General features: G+C 36.1%; 1 protein-coding gene across 1 annotated transcript in view; it reads right to left on the reverse strand.

Moving 5' to 3' along the window:
• Nucleotides 1-25,328, reverse strand: part of MTTP (microsomal triglyceride transfer protein) — a 59,242-nt gene that overhangs the window by 13,170 nt on the left and 20,744 nt on the right. The window contains exons 4-13 of the mRNA XM_028093911.2: nt 24,958-25,101; nt 18,743-18,850; nt 17,433-17,549; nt 16,862-17,001; nt 14,928-15,078; nt 12,644-12,801; nt 8,971-9,139; nt 8,047-8,154; nt 2,236-2,448; nt 493-704 (exon numbers count right to left, since the gene is read on the reverse strand). Coding sequence (XP_027949712.1) covers nt 493-704; nt 2,236-2,448; nt 8,047-8,154; nt 8,971-9,139; nt 12,644-12,801; nt 14,928-15,078; nt 16,862-17,001; nt 17,433-17,549; nt 18,743-18,850; nt 24,958-25,101 — 1,520 coding nt within the window. The remainder of the gene's footprint in view (nt 1-492; nt 705-2,235; nt 2,449-8,046; nt 8,155-8,970; nt 9,140-12,643; nt 12,802-14,927; nt 15,079-16,861; nt 17,002-17,432; nt 17,550-18,742; nt 18,851-24,957; nt 25,102-25,328) is intronic.

A 25,328-nucleotide genomic window follows, 5' to 3' on the forward strand; every position in this document is an offset into this window, starting at 1 on the left:
ACATTGCATTGTCCCAAAATGAGAGCCATGCCTGAGGTTTTTAACTTAAATGGTAGATTCATTTGATCTGTGATAGATGAGGCTTCAATATTAGATCACTAACCTTTGGAAAGTTAACATGAAAGACCATTTGGTGAGAACTTATATCACTTTGTTGTGCTATTGATAAAAATAGTCCTATTAAAAATGTAGTTGTGTTTTAAAACATCACAAACGTTTGGCAATATATACTTACCAGACTGATCAGGAGACCTAAGTAAAAATCATACCCTGGGGTTTCAAATCATAGTGCCAAAGTAAAGTTGTCTTATTTGGCCTGCTAAATAGTTCTTGGAGGAAACTTGGCCAACTCTGGTTTTATGTAACATACCTAGCATAATGACCATGCCATTATTATTAGCCACATGTGTACTACACCAATGAACAAATAAGCTTGAACAAATAAAATAAGTTTTCTTAGATAAACAGAGAGACAGGTGCACTCCATCATACCTTGCAGGCATTTCAAAACGTAGGATGTCTTGAACAACAGCGAGCATGTATTTATTCATTTCTTTGGGAAGATCCCCAATAGAGAGCAGAATGTTTTTTACTTCCATGTAGGACGGATTGTTATTTAAAATGATGGTGGCTGCAGTAGTGCGTACAGTCTTTTCATGGACTTTACGATTCTGGTGGTATATCCTGTTCAAAGTCTTCTTTACCTGTTCAGAGATGTTCAAACTTAAGGCACATCTAGATTTTTTACGTTGATATTGTGATAGGAATAGTTAGTGCTCTTAAAAATATGCATGTGCTCTTACATTTCCCAGGGTTCTTTGCAGTTAGGTTGGGGCCACAGTCCTAGCCAACAGACCATGAATAGAATTGCTGTGGGTGACTTCTGGACTTGGACAGTTAAGAGCTGGTGTGCCTTCTCCCTCTCTTTTTTTTACTACTACTGTAGTAAACTTAGGGCCACATTTTCCCTTACCTTCATTAGGCATGGCACGAATGAGAAACAGACTTTTGATAAGCTGAAATTTTGAAGCTCATCTGTTATTGCAGCATATCATGGTGTCACCTAACTAATATCGATTTTTTAAAGATACTACTGGGGAGCTATGGCTATATTAACTGATATTTCCTTAGAATGAAGTCCCTCAGGATCCTCCCTTATCCTTTTTTAAAAAATTAATAAACTTCATTTTTCAGGGCACTTTTAGGTTCACAAGAAAACTAAGCTGGAAGTATAAAGGGTTCCTATATACCCCTTGCCTCTAGTCTCCACCCTGCCCAAAACACATGTAACATCCTCCCCATCAGCATCCTGCACCACAGTGGTACATTTGTTACATTTGACAAACCTATACTGACACACCATTGTCACCCAAAGTCCACAAGTTACATTAGGGAACTCTTTTCTTAACAAAACATTAACACCAAAGAAAATCTGCTAAAATAATGGCTTCTGTGGCAACAAATATTGGCAACAAATAATTTTGTTGGTTACTAGCATTGCCTAAAAATATGTGGTATGGGGGTGGGGTTTCTGTACTAGGCATTTATAAACAGTTCTTTCAATTCCATTTCCCTTTGCTTTTTTTATTTCCCCCAAATGCTGGCCTTGTTCTCAAGTGTAGAGGAGTTAAACAACTCACCTGAGCACAAACAACTGGGAAAAAACAGCCAGAATTTATAGGTAGGTCTCTGTCTCAAAAGCCCATGACCCTAGCCATCATGCTTTGCAGTCTACCAACTTTGACCAAAAAAAAAAAAAAAAAAGTAGTGGGAAGGTGCTCAGCTGCAAACTGGAAATATCATTCTCAGCAGGCAGCTTATCTTGAAGTTTAAAAACTTTTCTGTTCTAATCAAAGTTTAATTTAGATGGCTTCCTGAAAATGCAGCTATAGGAACCAACACAGAAATTCTTAAGCCAGGATATTTTAGTGTGGAAACATTTAACAGTATTTTGAAACTTATGGAAGTAAAGGTATTTCTGGAAAGAATTTGTTTCTTAAAATAAGAGGATGTGCTTCAATATTTATGCTTCAGGATACAGGACATTATCTATTCAAAATGTGAGGCTGCTTCAGAATAGCCTTAAATTCAATTTAAGAGTTATTTCTAAACAGGAAAGAGAGATAGTTTGGGGGGAAAAAAAGAGGCTGACTTCAGAGAACTTTGCATTTGACTCAAGTTTAGACACGCTTCTTTTCCTTCTGTGAATGTTGCAAATACTCTTGGGGAATTTACCTCATCAGTTATGAAACGGACATCGTATCTCTGGAGCGTGGTGGTGGCAAGATGGCTGACAGGCCCTTCCCCTGCTTCTGCATACTTCAGAAGGAGTGGGATGCCTTCCGGAAGCAGCGCATTCTTCAGAGCCAGGAGGTACATCATGGTGTCCTCTTTTTTCTCTGCTCTTTCAAGTCCTCCCAGGATTAACTTCTTGGCTTCCACCACTGCCTAAAACATTCACATACTACCTCAGACATATGTATAATCATACATTAAATAAGGCTTGGACAAGACTGGCTTCACTCTTGGGTCCAAGAAAACAACCCAAAGTTTTAGAAAGTTTTGCACTGGTTGCCTGACTGAGACACACAATGAAAATGAACAAGTGTACTTGATAAAGGTGTTGTGTTTTTTTAAAAATGCATACATTAACATATTCTTAAGAAGGAATGAGTACAATTAATAACTGATATATCTACTTTTGAACACATTCTGAATGTATAAAGTCATTTTTAAAATTCCTTTGTGATTGATTATTCATAAAACTGCCTCTTCATTGAATTTCTAAAGGAACAATTAGATGGCACCTAAGTGATGCCACACGCTTTTTCTTAAGTAACAGTTTGGTGAAAGTACTTAGAACTTGACCATAAGGTCTTGTTCTAAATGTTTAAAAAGTGCTTGTTTCCACTTGAATCCAATTTGATTAATGCTACCATACAGTTCAAAAAATATTTCTTGAATGCCTTCTATGTGGCACTTTGCTAGGTACTTTTCAAATATGTTCTTTAATCAAAAAGGCCCCTTTTTCTGGCCTAAAAAAAAAAAAGAATTGACTATAAGTTAACAGTTTAATGGAAAAGTAAATTACAAATAGGGACGCCTAGATTCTGGTCTTTGCCACTACCTATGTTTTAGGGGCTTCAGTTTCATCTTTAAAGATTCCTAAGGTCTAATTCAACTATAGGATTTGCAAATTCTGAAATTAGGCAGTAGGTACACAGACACACATACACACATAGAGTAGGGAAGAGAGAGAGAGAGGGAGATAGGGGGTGGGGAAAGATATAAAAGGTCCCCAAATAGAAGGAAAGATACTAAATTTCATGTGTACTCAGAGAAATGCTATTTTTCAACTATCAGATTGATTAAAAGATTAAAAAGTTTGATAACATACTTTCCTATTGAGGCTATGGGGAAATAGGCATTCTCATGCATTACTGGTGAAAGCATGAAGTGATACAATTCCTAAGAAAGGTAATTTGGCAAAAGCTAACATATCTACATTTTGTTCCAGCACCCCCAGCCCTGATGCTACATCTCTAACAATAAGAAAAAATATGCCTAAGATAATTCATCTCAGCATGACTTGTAATAGCAAAATAGTAGAACCCAGCTCATGACCATATGCGGGAGATGCTGAATACATTGGTCCCTTCACATAGTGAAGTATTAGGCTAGTTATAAAAAGGAATGAGGAGGATCTCTTGAGAATGGTATGGGGTGATTTCCAGGGTATATTGTTAAGTGGAAAAAATAAGCTACAAAAGAGTATATATAGAATGCTGTATTTTGTGAAAGAAAAAAAGAAAAATGTGTGTGTATATCTGCTTACTGTTGCAAAAAGAAATACAGGAAGGAAAAAGCAAAAATTAATGACAATGGGTACATGAAGGAGGCAGGCAAGAATGGGTTGAAGGGCTAGCTAGAAAAGGGAACAGGACCCCTTTGAGAATGCCTTTAAAATGTAGTTTTGACTTTTGAACCATGTTAATATTTCACATATGCAAGAAGTAAAATTAAATCAACAAGGATGGAAAATTGCCAAAATTGAATTCAAACAGAAACAAACAAACATAAGCGTATATCAAACCGCTAACATAATTAAACAGAAGAGAATAACAAAGACTTGATGCAAGAGACTTCTGAATATAGAATTCTGTACACATTTAGAGAACTATATTCTAAAAACAAAAAGAGCTGTGATGAAGTCTTAAACTTTATTTAGTCTGACATTTGTAGCAATACTGGTGTAGCAATTCCAAAACTATTGTGTGTGTGTTTTAAGATTGAGCAAATAAATCAATATATTGATGTTCTTGAACACCAAGGTTCTCACTGTAGGAGAAGGAAGATAAATGTATGGAATGAAAGGAGAGAAAGAAGCTTGTTGCATTGGGCTGGAATTAAGATAGCAGTATGAACTCACCATATAATAAGTATAGATATATGTATTTTGTCCATTGTAAGGGCCTAGATGCAACAGCACTTATGTAAAAGCATTTAGGGGTAAAATGCCAGATGTCTGCAACCCTCTCTCACATGGCTCAATCAAAATACAAATAAAATGAGATAAAACAGAGTGAGATACTAGAAGTATGCAAGATGTTAAAAACTGGCAAATCTAGGTGAAGGGTATACAGTCATAGAATTATGCTATTCTTACAACTTTTCTGTAGGTTTGAATTTTTTCAAATACAAATTTGGGGAAAAATGCAATTAGGATGCAAGGAGGTCAAAATGTGACAAAAAACTAATAAGAAAAAGAAATAGGGGGCTTTGTACTCAGTGAGTTAACTTGTCTAGCTGCCACTCCGACTGCCATGGGGCAGGCGAGAGCTTTCATGCTAGTAAGGCTGAAAAAATTTAGCACTCGATAGGATGGCAGGTACCTTCTGGGCAGTAAAAGTATTTTATGCCCAGCAGGCACCCTAAATTTTTGCTGAGAACACATCATTTTCTTTCTGTTCATATGTCTTCGATGTAGGCTAGAGGTAGATGAATATTCCACAGCAGAAAGTTGAAAGTCAAACGTGAACATTTACAACAGTCCATCTGGAGACTAATTATCTTCAAAGATGCATTTTTTTATTATGTTCAGTTAGTCACTGTATAGTACATCATTAGTTTTTGATGTAGTGTTCAATGATTCATTAGTTACGTGTAACACCCAGTGCTCATCACAGCACGTGCCCAAAGTTGCCCAAAACATTAACAAAATTGAATGACAGTGATAGGGGCTAGTTTTAAGCTACCTACAAGGTAACTTTTTTTTAAAAATTTTATTATGTTATGTTAATCATCATACATTACATCATTAGTTTTTGATGTAGTGTTCCATGATTCATTGTTTGCTTATAACACCCAGTGCTCCACGCAGAACGTGCCCTCTTTAATACCCATCACCAGGCTAACCCATCCCCCCACCCCCCTCCCCTCTAGAACCCTCAGTTTGTTTCTCAGAGTCCATAGTCTCTCATGGTTCATCCACCCCACCGATTTACCCCCCTTCATTTCTCCCTTCCTACTATCTTCTTCTTTTTTTTTAACATATAATATATTATTTGTTTCAGAGGTACAAGTCTGTGATTCAACAGTCTTACACTTTAAAGATGTGATGAGAATTTGGCTATCCCGTTTTCAGCAGAATTTTACATTTAATCCTTTGTTCAGTTTCCTTCTCATGCTACATTCTACTCTCTCCCAAGGTTGCAGCCACCCTGTTCCTGGCCCTAACTCCTCTTCTGGGCTTCAGGTGGCTATGGCCATCTGCCCTTTGGACAACGCAACTTGGTGGCCCAGAGGATTTCAAACTTAACATGGCCAAAACAAATTCATAGTTCTACCTACCTCCCAGTCCCAAACTCGGTTCTATAAACCTTGCTTAAGTGGTTGACATCACCACACCTAGTACCCTACCCTGGAACCTTACTAGTCACCCAGCTTCTTACCTCTTTCACATTCCCCACATCTCCCCATCAGTCATCACTGAGTACTATTAACTCTACCTCCTAAATGACTCTTGAATCTGTCTCCTTCTCTCACCCTACTGCCGCTATGTTAATTCAGACCTTTACTAATTCTTGTCCGGTTGTTGTAAATATTTCCAGTCAGATCTTGCTGCTCCAATCCAGTCAACAGCCAGTCCCTACACTCTGCTTCTTTATAAAAAAAAAAAAAAAAATCTGAGCATCTCATTCACCTGCCTAAAAACATACCATTCTCCCCTCTCTCTTTGGAGTGATGGCCAGACTTGTTAGCATCTCATTAATAAAGATCCAACTTCTTTTCTCTCTTCCCTTCTTTCCTGTGCTCTACTCTCACCCATCTGCCCCACAAATATGAATACTTTGTGCTCCAGCTCCACAGAATTTCTCACTGTTCTCAGGCATACCAGACCCATTTTGACTTTGGGCCTTTTCATGCATTATTGTATTTCTCCTAGAATGTCTTTCATTCCATACTATCATCTCTTCACCTAAAAAGCTCTTCTAGACAAAGCTTAAATATTACTATTTTGGTGAAACCTTCTCTAGCACCCCCAAACAGAATAGTTTGCTATATATTCTGTATTCTCAAAACACTTTGTTTATATTTCAATATTATTTTTTGTTTGTATTTGATAAATGGACTGGGAGTTCTTTGAGGATGGTAGAATATTTTATGCATCTTTATATTAAGGGATTAACATCACCCTTAGAACAGAGTAGATACTTATTAAATTCTGAATGGATGTTTTCATACATGAATTTTGTCTTTAGTCAAGATATTTGATATATGATTACTGAAGTAAATCGGCTATTCAAATAATTATGGAAATTGAAAAAATATAAGAGGTCATAGTTCTTTGATGTCATAGAAATAATACAAATTTGATCTCTGCCAGAACTCACTAGGCTGATGTTCAAACACTTTCAAAGCCATTTTTTTTTTTTTTTTTAGTAATCTTTTTCATACTTAGGTTACTTTCTAGTTTGGGTTGTCTCTTTTGGCACTCTTTCAAGAATGTTCTCCCTATTATTTTTAAAAGCAAGCACTCAGCAAGCAAAATAATATAGTGATGTCTTTTTTGAGAGAGAAGAAAAATGCTGACTAGAGGCTGACTGTATAATAAATGTGGACCAAAAAAAGACTTTTTATATATTCAGCATCTTTAATCTATTTGCATTATAGAAAGATAGGCTGTGTTGGATATTAATCCATTTGGATTTTCTATAACTAGTTAAGCTTACAAAGTGAGGTTTTGGTTTTTTATGAGAAAGATGTTAAAATTAATAGTCCAGTCAGACAAATGGAGAAGCTTTGAGCAAATGAAATTAAAAACAAAATGTAAAGCTCTGGGTAATCAGAAGTAACAAAATTCCCTCCATCAAAACTCAAAACTGCAAACCACACTTATTTATTCCCCAGGGCACTTCAGTCAGTTAAACATCTGACTCTTGGTTTCTGCTCAGGTCATGATCTCAGGGTTGTGAGACCAAGCCCTGTGTAGTGCTCCATGCTTGGCGTGGAGTCTGCTTGGGATTCTCTCCCCCTCTCCCTTTGCCATTCCCACTCATACTCTTTCTCTCCTTGTCTCTCTCTAAAATAAATAAATAAACCTTTTTAAAAAAGTTCTCCTCTAAGAGATAGCCCTGGAGTCTAATATTTTTCTAAGAAAAAGAACTATATCATACATGCCATTGAAAGCTACATATGAAGTGGGCATTCAATAAATATATATCAGTGAAGGATTAATAGACTATTCACTCTTTAGCAAGTATTTGTTGAACATTATCTATGCATCAGCAATTATTTTAAGCAATTGGTGTTAACAAGACAAAGATCCATTTCTTCATGGAGGTTATATTTCAGTGGGAAACAGAAATAAGCATAAATGTCATGAATAACTGAATTATAAAGTATGTTAGATGACAATAATTGCTATGAAATAGGGAAAGTGGAGTAGGGTAAGGGAGATCAGGAGTGCCAGTGATAGGCAGCTCAGTGAGTATGACATAGAATGATCTGGAACTATATAATACATGAGATTGGATTTGCACTTACTTTGAGTTTGCAGCCTTCATTCTGACACAGCTTTCTGACGAGGGCCCCAGTGATGATCATAACAGTTTCTCTGATGTCATTGCTCCCAAAGGAACCTTTGAACTTACTCTATTAACCAAACAGAGATAAAATAGTTTATCAAAACATTTAAACATTTCAAAGGGACATTTTTAGAAATGTTTTTTTAAGATGCAACATAACCTATGTCTAAGGAAAATGTTTTTATGTTTCTAGATAGCAAATTGAAAATTTTGATTTGGGGACACTTACAAATTCACTTTCTAACTTTAAATTGAAGAATTAATAGAATCTCTCCTCTCCAGGTCTTCTTAACATGGGTCTATGAACTCCTGAGGGGTTTATGGATTGGGTTCACTGAGTCAGTAAAACAAAAAAATAGTCTGTAAAATTTTGCATATGGGTGAAGAGGAGCTTCATTGATTTATCAGGTCCTCAAATGGTCTCATTTTCCAAAAAGATTATGAGTTATTCCACTAGATCATAAGTGGATAAGTACACATTTTGTTTTTAAATCTTGGACCCAAGAGAAGTCTAACTTTTGTTTCCAGTGTAAATTTTTTAATATTGGAGGAATTGTATCTCTTCAATGCATTGTATATTAGATGCCATGAAGACTTTTGAAGTCAAAACAAATCTTTTAAAAATCAATTTCTGAAGCATAACCAAGATTCATCTCTGAAATTTTGTTCTATGTCAAATTGTATGATAGGTGAATATAATCTTTAAATTTCCTTACAATACAGTTTATGTTACTTTAGAGGAAGTGCAAAGAAGACACTATGTGAAACAGTTTACTACAATTAATGGATTAATGGATAGAAAATAATCCAATTACTGCCTAGATTCTTAATGAGCTTTTTAGTAGCTGAGAGCCTTTATTTTCCCAGTGTTCATTTGACTTACAATGAGGGCTCTTAGGAGTTCTTCATCGGGATGGGAGGCAAATCCACAGGCATAGAGAAACCTCTCCTGGAGGGTAATGCTACTGTCACTTTTGAAATCCAAAAAGTCCAAAATGGCATCTAATGAGTCTGAAGTCTGAGCAGAGGTGACAGCATCCACCAGTTGAGGTCTACAAAAAAGGGAGAGTCATGGATATCAGTTTAAGGAATTATTTAAATCTCTACCATTCACAGGCTCTCCATTGATTTGAGTTTCCTAAAGTGAAATTTTTTTATATAAACAAACAAAAAATGAAGAACTTCCTCAAAAAGACCCCCCATTTTATTTTAAACCTCTCCTTTAATGCCTCTCTCTCTAATTCAATGTATACTCAGAATATACAAACTAATTTTACTGTAATAGCCTAAGCCAAACATAATTTGGAAATTTGTACGTCAAAATTATACTGGCAAAATTATAAAATAGGTTCAAATTCTTTTCTCTATGAGTAATACATCACAGTTATGGTCTCAAATACTGATTCTCTTTTATCTAATTAGCTTTGCAAATGTACACATTTCTCAAATGCCTAATTTAACTCAGGCAGTATTATTTAAAGATGGGAAATCCTTTTAACTTTAATTTATATCTGAGGGAGAAGATGTTGTTCATTTTTTCTAAAAATAAAAAGTACCATGGTATAGTTACCATGTTCATGTTCAATGTTCACCCATAATGGCTATGTGTGGACAGAGCAGAACTCCTAATTCTAATTATGTACAGCAGTCATCAGGAATCTGGTTGAGTCTGGGATGGTAAAATTTCTGAAATTAGTTGTCATTCTAATGAATATATTATGTATGTAAGTTTATTCCACATTGTATAAACATACCATACATGTGTTTAGTGCTTTATACTTTAAAAAAAAAGACACACTTGTACTCTATCATTTTGTTCCTAACAAAAACCTAGTAGTAAATGAAGCAGAGACTGAGAGAGAATACTTATTAGGTGCCTATTATGCAAGTACTACACCAGAAATTTTAGGTGTGCAACTTCTCTTTTGCTTTCATTTCTTTGTCTGTAAGATGGGGCTAAAAATAGTGGTTACCTTAGAATTGTTGGGAGGATTAGATTACATAATCTATGTAGAGCACTTAGAACACTCAATAAATATAGGATGTATTAATACAATTACTTCATTTAATCCATGAAACATCTCTGTCAGTTAAATGCTAATATTCCCCCTTACGTATGAGGAAACAGACTCAGATGTTCAAATAGCTGGGGTTGGAACTCAGGTTTTTCTGACTCTGGTATCCATATTTTAAATACGTTAGTATTTCTCAAAGTGTTTTTTTCCATGTGATTCTAGTCCTATGAAATGATGTAAAGAAAGGGATCTTCAAGATTATTTAAGTTTGGAAAATGTTTAAGGAAACTTATATGTAATAATTTATGATTGAAGATGTTGAAAATTTCCGCAGCCAAGAAAACTCTTTGATTTGGTTTCACCCAGCATTTTTCCAACTCAGTTGCTCACAGAATTCTTTCCTCTTGGCATACTTGTTAGTATTCTGCAAATTACAGGATACACACAATGGACACTTTGGGAAATGTTACATTCCACCACCATGTCTTCCACTATGCTATAATAAATAGAAGGAATTATTCTCCATATTTTACAGATGTTGAAAGTGAAGCTTGGAGAGGCTAAACGTAAACAATTTGCTCAAAGGTTGTACGCTGTTGGAGGTCAAAATTAAAAACCAGGTCTTCCAGGGCGCCTGGGTGGCTCAGCAGGTTAGGTGTTGACTCTTGATTTTGGTTCAGGTCATGATCTCAGGGTCCTGGGAACAAGCCCTGTGTGGGGCTCGCTGCCCAGCAGGGTGTCTGCTTGAGACTCTCTCCCTCTGCCCCTTCCCCGCTCTCTCTCTAATAAATAAATCTTTAAAAAAAACTAGGTCTTCTGATTTTAATGCATCCTAGTGTCCTTTCTATTACACTATGCTATATGTGGGTTACATATGGTATAATATTACATAAACACAAGTATCCCCTGCTTTTCCAAAGTTTGTGTTAGGCTACTGTGCTTTTATAAAAGACCTACATTAGTATCTGTTTTTAGTAACCAAAAGAAATCTGAAGAGGATTTTTGCTTTTACCAAAAAAAAAAAAAAAAGGTTAAAAGCAGAATAGCATTCAACATGTTTTGCAGCAAGCCCGATACAGAGGCAGTGTGCACCCTGAGCAGCGATTGTGGCCCCACCAACCCCCTTCCCAGGGAACTACACTCAGCATCTCAGCATCAGGCCACCATAGCTTAGAACTGTGTCTATGAGCATCTGGGTTTTATCTTGATTTATTTTGTGTATCCATTTGCAAGATGTGTCCTAAGGTATCAGTAAAACCTAAGAGAGGTTATTTTTTTTGGTCTGGAAATGCTTAAAAAATTTCCATGTAAATTAATGGTAATTCTTTGCTTTACACCATTTCAGGTTACAAAAGGTTTCATAGGAGGCTCTACTTTTGGGTAGCAGGAGAAACCTGTAATCTGATTTAGAAAATACATCATGAAATTATCCAAATAATTACTACCTTAAGGCTTTTAGGAGACAAATAAGGTTAAAGTTTAATTCAATCTCCATTCTAAACTAATAGCCAATTTTTAAACTTTTCTTGTCAGTATCTTTGCTTTTCCTATGAAGACAAATCACCCTACAAATATATCTTAAAGTTCGATGATTAAAACAGGAGTCTGAGAATCTCTAACTTTGTGTATCTTTCAACTTCTGGTTTAAATATTTATTTTTTGAAGAAAGCAACCAACTCTGGTTAGTCATATGGAATTCCTATCAATTTTAAAAATGTCCTCAAGGCAAGTAAATAAATATAATAAAGAATAAATACACTTCTTGAAAAAAAGCTCAATTCTCTTCTTGGAGAATTGAGTCCTTTGAACTCAGTGACTATGGCTACTGGTACTGTGTGTGTGTGTGTGTGTGTGTGTGTGTGTGTGTGTTGGCCAATTTCCATTTTTTATTATGTTAATGGCTAGTTTTGACTGTCAAATTAATTGAACCACTTTCTGTATCATTAGGGCAATTAATATTATACAGCTGAATTTGTATTTACAAATTCTATATTACAGACAAAAACCACTTGTATTTACAGAGTAAATCTGAGAATTAAGTTAACTCTCTTTATTATGCATGTCAATGAATCACACTTTCAGCAAACGTTCAAATAACGCACAGATTTCTTTTGACTATTTACCTTAGTTCTCAATTTTCTATATAAAAAAATGGCTTTGATGGGTATGATCACTGGATCTTTAATAAAATTACATTTTTCAATTGAAAAGTCATACTCTTTTTTTGTTTTTATAATCCAACTCTAGAATCTTTTCAAATGTAAATAAATAGGTCCACGCCAATTCAGACCTGATTTAAACTCATAACACTCAAAAAATGTTCATTCTGAGTCGCTGCTAAAACTTTGTTTTAGCACATTTCTGGTCAAGTAATTGTTAAATTACTGTATTGTGGCGTAACTCTTTGATGAAAATACAAAAACAGCACAATAATTGATTTGGAAGTTGGGCATTTGGTTAAAAGGTGTCTTTCTTAATAAGAAACCAGTAACCCAGAAATGCTTTTCTACAGACAACCCCACACCAGATTGGGGAACTTACAACACTTCCTTGTTTTCAGCCTTGAGGATTTGGAGGATCTCTTCTCTCTTTGCCGTCCGGAGGTGCTGAATGAAGGCCAGGAAGCTTCTGACAGCCTCAGCCTTGGAGAGCTGGTCAGGCTGCAGGTGTTTTCTGGTTGACTGCCAGTGCTCTGAGAGCTGCAAAGAAACAGGAGTGCAAGCTCACACCCTATTCGGGATTCTGGACATCTGCATTGTCAAGGGATGTTCTCCCCAGAAAGAAATCTTGCCTTGTAACTGACAAGCAAAAGAAGCTTGTTGTATCTTACCTCCATATCCCTGATTGCCTCCTGCCCCTCTCACATTCCTGTGACTCTCAGAGACAAATCTAGAGGCCTGCTGACCCTGTGTGCGATTCCTCTGCAGGAGGACCATTTTTGTCTGTTAGTACTTAGCTCCAAAGAACCGAGGCTTCTGGGCCTATAAGGTCATTCGTTACACTAAAGGAATTATACCTAAGGCCAGGCTTTGACTACCATCCTGCAAGTGTGCAGAATTTTCGCTGACAGCAGGAGATGTTGGAAGGGGAAAAAAAGTAAAACTGCTGAATAATTGTGTCAGGTTTCTTACGTACTGGGACCTCACTGAAAATCAGTTTTTGTAATAACTTGAGCTCCCTATTCTATCTCTTTATTTTATTGTTTTTATGACATGCAATGTTTAACTATGCTGAGGTCTGAATTGTTCATTACTTATATGTTAAGTAGAGTAGTATTTAGATAAAGGTAATTCTCATACTATTGTTATTCTATTTTGATTTTAACAATAGTAAATAATTCTAATTAATGACATATTCTGGCCTTGAAATATGTTAAATAACTGATTTTTCCTAGTTTACCACTTCTACCCCTAGTTGTAAATTATATGTTTAATCCCATTAGTGACCTCCAGCAATCTAAGAGGTCTGGGGTAACAAGTATGCTACAAATATTTAAATTATTCACTCCTTCTAATAAGCAATAGACACATATTTTTTCTTTTTCAAATCCTCTTTTGGTTATCTAATCTTAAGAGGATATTCCAGAGCAAAATTCCAGCTATTCTTAGCTAAAGATCTACTGGGTCATTTCTGAGGGCAGAGAGCACACCAGTGTGAATTCAGATTTTTTTCTTTAAAGGGTTGCAATGGTGACAGTGTACTGAAATTGCAAAAGCAATTCCTCAAAGACATAAACCCCTCCTACAATAATGAAGAAGTAATTATCAAAAATCTAAAATGGCTTATAATTTTTAATAACCATGGGGGAGAGAAATTAATAGTTCACAGCATTAAAAAAGATGATTGGTTTCATCAGTCACTTTCCTAAATAATTTCCACCTTCGTATGACACATTAGAAAATTACACTGGAACATTAACTGTTATATGGAAGAAAAACAAATAAAAAATAAGATTTGAGAATGATGATTCTCTCTTTCTTTTTGTTTTTCCCATAGTTCAATTTGATAAATATGAGAAATTAGCAAGGACTTAATGTCTTGTACTTTAAGCAAATTATGATATTAGTTCTTGATAATTCTACTTCTCTGAACACCAAGGGAACAGCATCTTCTGGTAGCTACCAACGGAGCATGAAGCCAGGGGTTTGCTCTCCTGACAAGAGGCTAACTATTAGGAAGTGCTAGACCCTAAGGTCCTATCTATAGTCATCATCACAACTGACTCATGAGATAAATGAAATTTCTCTTTGTTGGACTTAAAATGTTATGATGATCTACATTTTGCCTTGAAGGTGTGCTATCTCATTTCTGTCCGTAATTGTAGGGGAGTTGGGGTGTGGTAAAGAAGTGTTTCCTAATTTAGCAGAGAGCTTGGTATCCTTTTTTAGTCCTGACAGCAATACTCAGAACACTGAGCTCAGTAAAACATTTCATCTGAGGACATACTGCTACTCAGTAGTAGAACTTTCAGGATTCAGATCCCTGTCCATGCTCTTGACACTACATGCTTTCCCCGAACTTCATTAGACCCTTTATCCCCCACTGCATTCTAGGTACTACTATTCAGAAGTTGCCCTTAAGTCATAATATTTTTAATTTGAAATGAGTGGATAGTAATTATTTGTTAATTATTGTTGGATTACACCTCATCTTGTGTGCATATTGTTAAATACTAGTGCCATTAGAATTCAGTGGTGACTGGTAGCTCTTTATAAACTTTCTTCAAAGAATTAACTGAAGCTTCCATTGGAGACAAAAGGAAAATTGAATTTTAAGCCATGATAATTCCCCTATCTGACCACACAATGCAGCTGTTCACACTCACAGAAGGGCATCCTTTACACTCGCTCTGGAAGTCCTGTCCCACAATGGGAAGGGCCCTGTACTCCGAATCAACTGCTTTAATTATGGCTGCAACCTGCTTTCCAGGTATCAGTCTTGGGCCTGCTTCAGTGGTCTTCAGCTCTAATTTCTGCCTGCACGACCAAGGAAGAGAAATATCACATTAGCAGCTTTGAGTGAACAAGCTACTGATTGCCATTCTTTTGGCAAATCAGATACTAATTTATGCATACTATGTAAGTCCATGTCTTTCAAACTGTAATATCTCAGTAGCAGAAACCTCAAGATAATTATGAAATCTTTCTGGAACAACAATTTTACTCAAAGCTTTGGAAATAAAAGTCTGGATTTAAGAGAATATAAGGAAGAAAACTTGCCCGGATGCTGAAGAAGATTATGTGATGTCACTTCTTTTAAATTTAGCCCTGCTTTCTGAAAATATCATCCATACAACCACTTATTAACTAAGACAATTAAGAAAAATCTTATTTACTGAAAATGGCTTCCACGATATTTTTGCCTGAAATGCTCTTTCAGAACCTGGTCTCTCTCCCATCAAGAGGTAGAGTCTGCATCCCTATCCTTGATCCTGGGCAGGACTCTCTGATTTTCCCCAACTAAGAGAGGGAGAATGGAAGGAAACTACTTGACTTCTAAGGCTAAATCTTAAAAAGAAATTCAGCTTTCATCTGGAATGTGAGCAGCACATGTCCCTTTGGAGACTTGAGTTGCCAAGTACAAAGCCTGGCTCCCTGAAGCCACCATTCTGAAAGGCCACATGTTGATAAAGAGAAATGCTTGGGGAGCCTCAGTAGTTTGAGTCTTCCCAGTCCAGATAACAAATAGGTGAGGGAGCAACCTTTGAACCAGCTCTGGTCAGTGACTGCCACTGCAGGACAGACACCGAACAAGGGAGTGCCTCGCTGAGCCAAGGCAAGACCCAGAGTTCTGACAAAATAATAAAATGACTGCTGCTTTTTGCACTACTAAATTGGGAGTGGTTTGCTGTAGGGCAGTGGAAACCTGATAGACCTGATAATTTAAAATATTTATTTTATATGAAAATACATGAAAACAATATGGTGCAAAGTAAAATGCAAAATTCTATCCAGATGAGACTTCAAAAAAAATTTCAAGCATTTATAGTTTGAGGCACTTCTCCCAAGCCTTTGCATCCACTGCCCCCTGACATTAGAGCTACTTGAGAGAAAGCATTTGACAAGCGATGGCATAAGGTAGAATACATTTAATGCTAGGAAATCTTCTAAATTAAAATCTGAAAATAACATATACTCTTAGATTTGAAAGTTCTAGTTCTTAAGCCCCTGAGAACTTCTGACCAGAGAAATTTTCTCACACTGAAATAATGGGCTTGAATATGGTATTATTAATCAAAAATATAAAAATCCTGTCGTATCACTTTACTATGGAACTTTTTATGTGTTTCTTAAAAACAATAACAACTTTTTATGTGTTTCTTAACAACAACAACATGAACAACAACAACAATAGAAATCTCAAGGAGAAAATATGCAAATGCCACCACTTTTTAACCTTACCATTGGAAAGATCTGACAGAGAAATTAGAAAATAAACTAGAATGAATCAAGTAGTTTGCTTTTTTAAAATGTAAATCTATTCAATAAATGATTGATATAATTTTAAATGAAATTCTATTAAAAACAGTATTTAATATATGCCATATATTATTGTAGATGATGTGAAAACTAAAGGTGAACAAGATATAATCATAGTTTTCAAGAAACTAATAGTCAAACTAAGGAAGCACTATATATATATGTAATATATATATAAAACATACATACATTTAACATTTCTAACGTGTATATTTAAAAATCAAATATAATAATATATCAAAGAATAGGAAAGAAAATTTAAATTTCATCATTATCTTACTTTGATACTATATTGCCTGCAATGGTTTGTAGGGAATTCATCCGAAAAGCATGTGTCTCTTCTGCGAACACAGCTATAACAAAGCTGTCTTCTATCTTATAGGTAGTGACAGATGTGGCTTTTGAAGTGACACCCAAGACCTAAATAAATAAATACATAAATAAATAAATATTTGGAGTTGTAACAATCAGCTTTTTATCTTTGAATCAAGTCAAATAGCAAACTCTCTTCTAATCTTCTAAAGAGCTTCCTCTTTTTTTTTAAATTTTATTTTGTTATGTTAAGCACCGTACATTACATCATTAGTTCTTGATGTAAAGTTCCATGATTCATTGTTTGCGTATAACACCCAGTGCTCAAGAGCTTCCTCTTAATACCTTCCCTTCACCACCCAAACTTATAACATATGAAAATAAACCTTTTTCATTTGGTATTTTGTGAAATAATACCCTAAACTAAAAATTATAAATGTTCCCAAATTATATTGTTACCTTATTCTTCTATTATTTTAAATTAATCTCTACAAAATGTAATTACTTGGATGCCTTAAAGAGGGTGATATCAATCATACCTGATTTGAGGTTGTAAATCCAGACCTCTCTATTTTGCATGAATCCAAGGCCTTAATTTTGGTCACTTTGTCCTGATGAGCCTGGTATGTCACCTTACAATCCCCAGAGATATCTACCTAAAAAGAAAAGTAAAAATACAGCTTTTGGGATTGTCACATGGACCGTTTAAATTCCAGTGGGAAGCAGCCTGAAAATTGGGGTCCCCAATATTGCCGTGGGGGACTGCTTTTTTGTCCAGGCTGACAAGACAGAAGGATAGGAAGAATTCAGTGTTTCCTGAAGCATGTGGATTCTTTTCCATCCTCTTTTGTTGAGTCTTATCAGCACCTTCTATTGCCCCAGTAAAAATAAAGGATTTCCTACTTCTCTAACATCTAGTAAGAATTGGACAAATGGCCTGGTCATAATCAAAACCTCTGGTAAGTGGATAATTATGAAGGGGATCTGACTTTTAATGCTGTATCTAGATATGAGTATGTGTGTGCACGTGCTCTTTGACTAGCTGAATATAATTAGAAATCCTTAAAAACTTGTGGGATTAATTCAACTCATTATAAGTCACATTAACAATTTGAGTGTGGGCAAATGTATACCAGTACAGATTGTTTAGCTTCTCTGAGCCTTCCCTTGGGTCTCGACCAGCACCACACGTAGCCTTTATTCTAGTAAACTACTCAATACTCCCTTGGCCCAGCCCTGCCAATTAGATTTTCTCACCCACTCATGGGTTGGCTGAATTCAGAACAGGTAACTCAGACTCAGCTCTGCCTTTGGCTCAAAGTGTGATACTGGGGGAGCCACTTAACCTCTCTAGTTTAACCTCAGTTTCTTCATCTGTAAAATGAAGGGGGTTGGTATAGACCACTGGTTCCCCAAACTGACAATATGTCCATACTATCTGAGAAAACTTACAATACAGATGCTCAGGTCCTCCCTGATCTACTGAATCAGAACCTCTGCAGGGAATCCATATCTTAAATAAGGTCCCCATGGGATAGTGATGTACAGTGATGCCACTGAAATGCTCCCCAACGTTTTCTCCATCTCTATCATTTAGTCATTCCGTAAGGCTCCTTAATATAATGGATTCTAATTTCCTTCATCCTGTATTTGAGTACAAATTGGGGTAAATGGCAATTTGTTTCACATGTAAGTGAGACTTAACCATGCTACTCACCTTTTCTGAGCATTACCATAGTAGGTAACTTTTTTACTGAATTTCTACAAATTTCTATTTGTATTGCTCCATATGAGCAATTTTGGTAACTATTGACAAATGATATTCTGGATCCTTAATATTAATAAGTACCTCGTTGGTCGTTCCAGAGCTTAACTGCATCTGAAATAGGCTAGCCAGGCCTCTCTTGAGATTTTCTATGGCCACTGGCTCATTTGGATATGAGTAGAACTCTTTGACCTAGGGGGAAAAAAAGACAAACATATATGAAGCAAAAATGCATCATTTATCAATTTGGTTAAATAATTAGCAGGAAAGATCAGATTTTCACCCCTATCAATCTGGGACACAGAGATCTGTTACTCCAAAGCTGGGATTTCTTTTTTTATGAAAAGATGTTATTTAAGTTCCTAAGAAGCTAGACCATGAAAATATAAAATTCTGGGAGACAGATAATTAAGGCTCTGAACATGATGGACATAGCCTAGGGAAGGAAAAAGGGCACCGATTTAGACTGGGATTTCTGTGAAAGCAAGGATTGCCCAAGGAAGAGAGATCGGGAATATTTTCTTTGAACATATCAATATGTTCCCTACCTGTAACTCTGCCTGAAACAAAAATGAACCAATGTTTAAAATAACAAAGGGGCGGGGCGCCTGGGTGGCTCAGTCAGTTAAGCGACTGCTTTCGGCTCAGGTCATGATCCTGGGGTCCTGGGATCGAGCCCCGCATCGGGCTCCTTGCTCTGCGGGGAGCCTGCTTCTCCCTCTCCTCCCCACTTGTGGTGTCTCTCACTATCTCTGTCTCTCTCTCTCAAATAAATAAATAAAATCTAAAAAGAAAAAAAAAATAAAATAAAATAACAAAGGGGGCGCCTGGGTGGCTCAGTTGGTTAAGCAACTGCCTTCGGCTCAGGTCATGATCCTGGAGTCCCGGGATCGAGTCCCATATCGGGCTCCCTGCTCAGCAGGGGGGTCTGCTTCTCCCTCTGACCCTCTTCCCTCTCGTGCTCTCTGTTTCTCATTCTCTCTCTCAAATAAATAAAATCTTTAAAAATAAAATAAAATAAAAAATAAAATAACAAAGAAATCAGTTATTGGAAGAGAATGGCAATTACCATACTTGACACTCATGAGCTTAGCACAACCTCTAAGGGCTATGACATGGTCATAATGCCCATGGACAAAATTCCACAGGGGTGACTTTCTCTGGCCCTCCAGAGCATTCATGTTGACTCTGGATATAAGGAGATAGAGATGGTTGGAGGATTTGAGGTTGAGATTGCTACCATTGCATGGCCTGCCACAGGCGCTGCTTTGAGTCCCTTCAGAAGGCAGGAAATGAGGTTGAAATGAGGAGGACGACTGTGACTTGTCTGTAATAGTCAATGGCCTAGCTTTGTTTTATCCTTGATATTTATAGGCCCAGGGGTGATAACAATGTCTCATACCATTTTGAAAATTTAGGTCATGTTTAAGAAACAAGAATAAAAATACAAAGAGAATTTTCTGGAAAGTCTGTCACTTTTCACCCTGTATTAACTCCAAACACCTCACACAATTTAGAAGTAGAGGATGGATATGGCTTCCTTGTAAAAATCCCCAAGATCTATGGTAATTATAGCTGAGCATTCCTACTGGAAATATCCAACCATGATTTCTCAAGCTTGAAACCAACCATGATTTCTCAAGCAAAACAGAAAGCTCAGTAATCATGCAATGAATTCAGTTAATACCAATCTGAACAATTCAACCTATAGGAAAATTCTCTCATACCTTAGAAGAGAATATTTTGCCTGAATTAGCCAAACAAGTGCCTCAAATCTCTATCTGTATTTTCTACGTATACTCTGCCTAGTGACAAATTTACTAGGTACTTTATCCAGCAATCAATTTTAGTCATTATACTGAACGAACTTATAAAAGTTGGAATTGTGTTTTTCCAGGTTAAAAAGGAACTGGAATGGTGACCTCAGCATCTGAAAATCCATAGTATCATATTCTCAAACAAATCACTGGCAATTTCTCAGATCCAAGGTTGAGTTTCTGATGTTCTATTTTGTAAACTGGGTCTTCTTTCCTTTTCAGAATTACAGTGTAACTTCCTTTTCAAATTTCTGGGAGGTATCTCCAGATACCATGATTGCTAAAGGTTCATGAGTGGATCGTTTAAACCCAGACACGGCCAGAAGGACTCACTTAGTGGCAGTATGTATAGCCTATGGCCTGAGTCTTAAGTACTTCAGAAAGCAAAGAGGAGCCATTAAATGGTGAAAATACTTGTACAGTCATCAGTATCCTCACTTTCCTTCCAGGCTATAAACTGTGCCTTAAGTATTTATATAAAGTTTCACTTAAAATTTCAGGAAACCTAGTTCTCTGACTTAATCTTTGGACTACAGAAAAGATTAAATGCTCTTTTATCAATGGCCCATGCCTACGGATCAAGCTTTGATCTTGACTGCTAGATCTCTAAGAAAATGGTGTCAGCAACTTTTTTCCCCTAACAGATTGAACAATGTAAACTGGAAGACAAAAAGAGATTTTTTTTTTATTCTTCTATTAATTTTTATTGTTTCCCTAAAACTAGAAAAATGGACAAATCTGTCTTTTCTCACGTGTATGACTGCTATCTTTGGGGCCTAAATACTGTTCTTTTAGTGCAGACCAATGAGATTCAAAGTAAAGACAGCTCTGGTATCCATATTAGCTAAATGTCAAAACTGTTAAAATTGAGTAGGTTCTCGATAATTAAAAAAATAATAAGTCAGAACTTTGCAGTTCAATCCATGTGGCTGTCACAGCAATAATCTTAAATTCATTATTTTACAACAGGAACCAAGTAAGTTTTATTACATTTAGGCCATAAAGCTGATTTACTTCATTCAGTTCTGAAATGAACTCTGAATATCTGAGAGCACAGGACTCTTATCTAAATTCACAGTGCCCACAGCTTCTGGAAAGCAACAGGGACACCAGCTAGTTACAAACTAAGTCTTAAACCCAAGGAAACTAGAGGAAGATGGATGAGTTGTGGAGAAGGCGATGCAGTGCCTCTTTCTGTCAAATTTTGAGGGCCAATTTTGCCTTGGAATCAGTAGGGATTCATATTTCTTCCTTAGGAAAAAAAATGCATCTATACATCCCCTTAATTTATACATTCTTTAAGAATAAGAGAAAGTAAAATTCCATTAACTGGCCCAAACAGCAAAAATAAAAAGAATCCCAGCAAACAGACGAATCATTTTATTTAATCTACTTAGCTGGAGCTATGTCTCTAAATATATCTTTGATATATATATCTAACAGAGTATAGCTTGGCAATGACACATTGGAAAACAGACAAGAGAAGATATATATGAAGAATTGAAGGTTTTCAAGGTGTCATATTTCTTATGGAGGTTCAGCGTGTGTAAAGGAGACATACTGCCAGATTCAGAGAACAAATCAATGCCTAGAAACAACACAAAATAAAGCACCAGCTCAGCAGCCATGTGGTTAATTTAATCAATACTGACAGTGAAAACCAGAAATGGAAATCTGATAATTATCCAGTTAATTGGATTAGCATTTCAGGCCCAAAAAAGAATCCATGCATCTTTTGCTTGTCAGTGTTAATCAACTTAACCAGGAAACTGTCATGTTTCCAACTTCACTTATGATTTGTAGACAAAACTAGAGCCATGCCCAAACACCTATGTAGGGAAGATGAGTGGGCATGGAAAAAAGATGATGTGCAATAAATATTCATCTGAGTGTTTTAATGGGCTCTCTTTTATAATGTAAATATAGGAGCTTCAAACAGGGGCTCGGGAAGGACAAAAAAACACACACTGCTGAGCATCCTTGAAATCACAGAAATTTCAGGGGGTAAAACTTAATTTGAGCCTGGGGTAGAACATACTTTAAAAAAAAAAAACTGCCGATCAGCAGTTCAGCCTTTCCTTTCATAATTCCTCTCATAGTAAACTGAAGTGATCATTTAAATAATGATCTTTCTGACAGTGATGTGGCTGAAAATTCCACATGGCTTCTTAGTCTCCAGGGTCATATTTTTTTTTTCCAACGAGTCCTTTATCATATCATTGATAGATACCACAGCGCACTTTAACCTGAGGCTATTGTAAATCATTACAATCACAGCTCGTATAGAATTGGCATGTTGGAGTCACCGAAATAATGATGTGGCAGCTCCATCCCAGCCTTTGAACACTGAGGGCACGGAGTCCTTTTGTGTGTGTAACAAAAGACTTTGTACTCAACTGCTACCCAAGGGGCTATAAAATGGTAGGTTGTCATTAAGATTATAAATGCAACTAATATTTTACAGGCTCAAGTGTCTTTCCACATTGGAAGGCCAGAGAGGAAAAAGACAGTATTTCATGTTGTTGTGCCATATGAAAATCAAGTGAGTTAATAGATACATTGAAGGGTGAAATAGGAATATTAAAAGTCGACCAAAGAGGTGATACTTCCCCAAATCATTACAGCTGGAAGACAGTATAATGTAGAGGTTTCCAACCTAGCCTCTGAAATTAGAGCTTCTATTTTAATACCACCTCCACCACTTGCCAGTTGTGTGACCCTAGGCAAATTTCTTTACTGCTCTTAACTTTGGTTTCCTCATCTATTACAAGATGCTTCCCAGAGCAGTCCTGAGGATAGAAGAGGTAATTCATGTAATGCCTTCAGCCTCTGGTGCACAATAAGTGCTCAGTCTGATTTAGCTATTATTAAGCAAACAATAACCAAAGCCACTTTCAAAGTTCAACTCATTTTAGCCCCAGGTATCCTTATATGCTCATTCCTTTAGTTTGCAAACATTCATTGAGTCCCCACTATGAGCAAGGCACTGAATATACAGTTAAAGACACAATTGCTGCTCATGAGCTTACTCTGAATACTGACTGCAGACAAAGAGAGAATTTCAACATACTGTGATAAACACCAAATAGAAACAAGCCTAGGAGAATATGGAGTTTGGGAGAATGCAGGGAAAGTCTTCTGGAACACCAGGAAAGTCTTCTGGAACACCAGGTCAGTCGGTTCTGGGTACTTTGGGGAGGAAGGGAGTGGAAGGGCATGAAGGAGAGAGGGAGGGCCTGGAATATAAAGAGGTATGGGAATTTTCTCTACCGAAACCCATAATCTAGTAATGAACGCAAATGACCAAAAGGATAGTGATAAGGGTCCATGAGTGAGCTACAACATGCTAAGAGAGTTTTAAAGAGGGGTGGTTATTTCTAACTGGTTGGAAGGACATAAACTTTATAAAAGAAAGGGCCTGTGAGCAAAGCCTGAGGCATGCTAAGTATTTTGACAAGGAGAAGAGAGGCATTCTTGAGATGGGGATTCATATTTGATTGTAGAAGTAACAACACAAGAATCCCTTTTTAGTACTTTCTATAAAAATGCACAGCATTATTAGCAATACATCACATGTCTGAAATATATAATTTAAAGTATTTGCTTTCACCTTTATTTTGAATCTAGATAATTTTAATCTAGAGACATTTTGGAGATGTGTAGCATTTTAGCTCTAATGATCTCTTATTGTTTTTCTACTTTAGTACCTAAAGTTGAGCATCTTTACAGATACATTTTTATGTATGTCAATATAATCTCTATGCTTTTCATAAGCCCACATATGTAATGCCTAGTAATTCACTGATCACAATTGTGTCTCAATTCCAAACATATTTAGACCATTTTAATAGACTATAATAAAATCATAAGTAATGCACACTTATAGATTTCTCTGAGCAAACTTTCAAATGGTTATTATAGTGTTCATTCTTTACTTTGGTATATAAAATGCTTTTGAAAGTCATAGTTCTTAAATAAGCTCTAAGTGCTTTTTAAAAAAAATCAATTCTACCTTAGGAATGCCATGCCCTTTCAAAAGCTTTTGTACATTAGCCAGATACTGATATTCTCATTAGTTAATATCATTAATCTAAGTTAGATCATTTTAATCTCATAATTTGTCTACTTTCCTGAATGATGTACACAATCACCTGTGATGACCTAGTATGTTACAATATCTTTCTGATCCTTCCTAATTTAATAATATACCTTTTAAGAATGCCTCTAAATAAACAAATACTTGATTCTACTATAAAGATTTTCATAAAAATGAGAAACAAATGGCTAAAAAATATGTGAATTCAATGCCTTGATTTACTTCTGAAGTATTTAATTTGCAATCTCTACTTATTAGTTCTTGAAAAAGCTCCATGTACTATGAAAGTAATGATATCATGATTACCTCAAAATAATAACTACTGAAGGGAAGAAAAATCTGAAGTAGGAGAAAAAAGATGTAGGACCCCCAAAAATCACTTTTACCTTTCCATGGACTAGATGAAGGAGCACAGGTCTTTGTAAAGCTTCCAAGTTTTCTTTTCTTATGATTTTGGGTGGGTTTTTTCCTTTGAAAATGCTCTTCTCTCCTCTCTGCTCATTCACATTTTCAACATTTACATCTTTCATCTGGAATCATGGAAAGAAACCTGTTAGAAAAACTTGCTATATCTATTTCCATCACAGTCTCTTAGAAAATAAAATGGTAAAACAATAAGCAGGGTTGTCCATAATGTTTTCTGTTGTTTTTCAATTCATGATTCATAGGACTTAGCCATTAACTTTAAAAGAATGGAGAAGGTATCCAAAAATTGGGTTTTTGAATTGGGTAAAAATACTGATTCTTAAAGAAATCT

The sequence above is a fragment of the Eumetopias jubatus genome, unplaced genomic scaffold, assembly GCF_037043125.1.
Source record: "Eumetopias jubatus isolate StellerSeaLion01/CBP00866 unplaced genomic scaffold, mEumJub1_p1.0 scaffold_2, whole genome shotgun sequence".
NCBI classification, from domain to species: domain Eukaryota; kingdom Metazoa; phylum Chordata; class Mammalia; order Carnivora; family Otariidae; genus Eumetopias; species Eumetopias jubatus.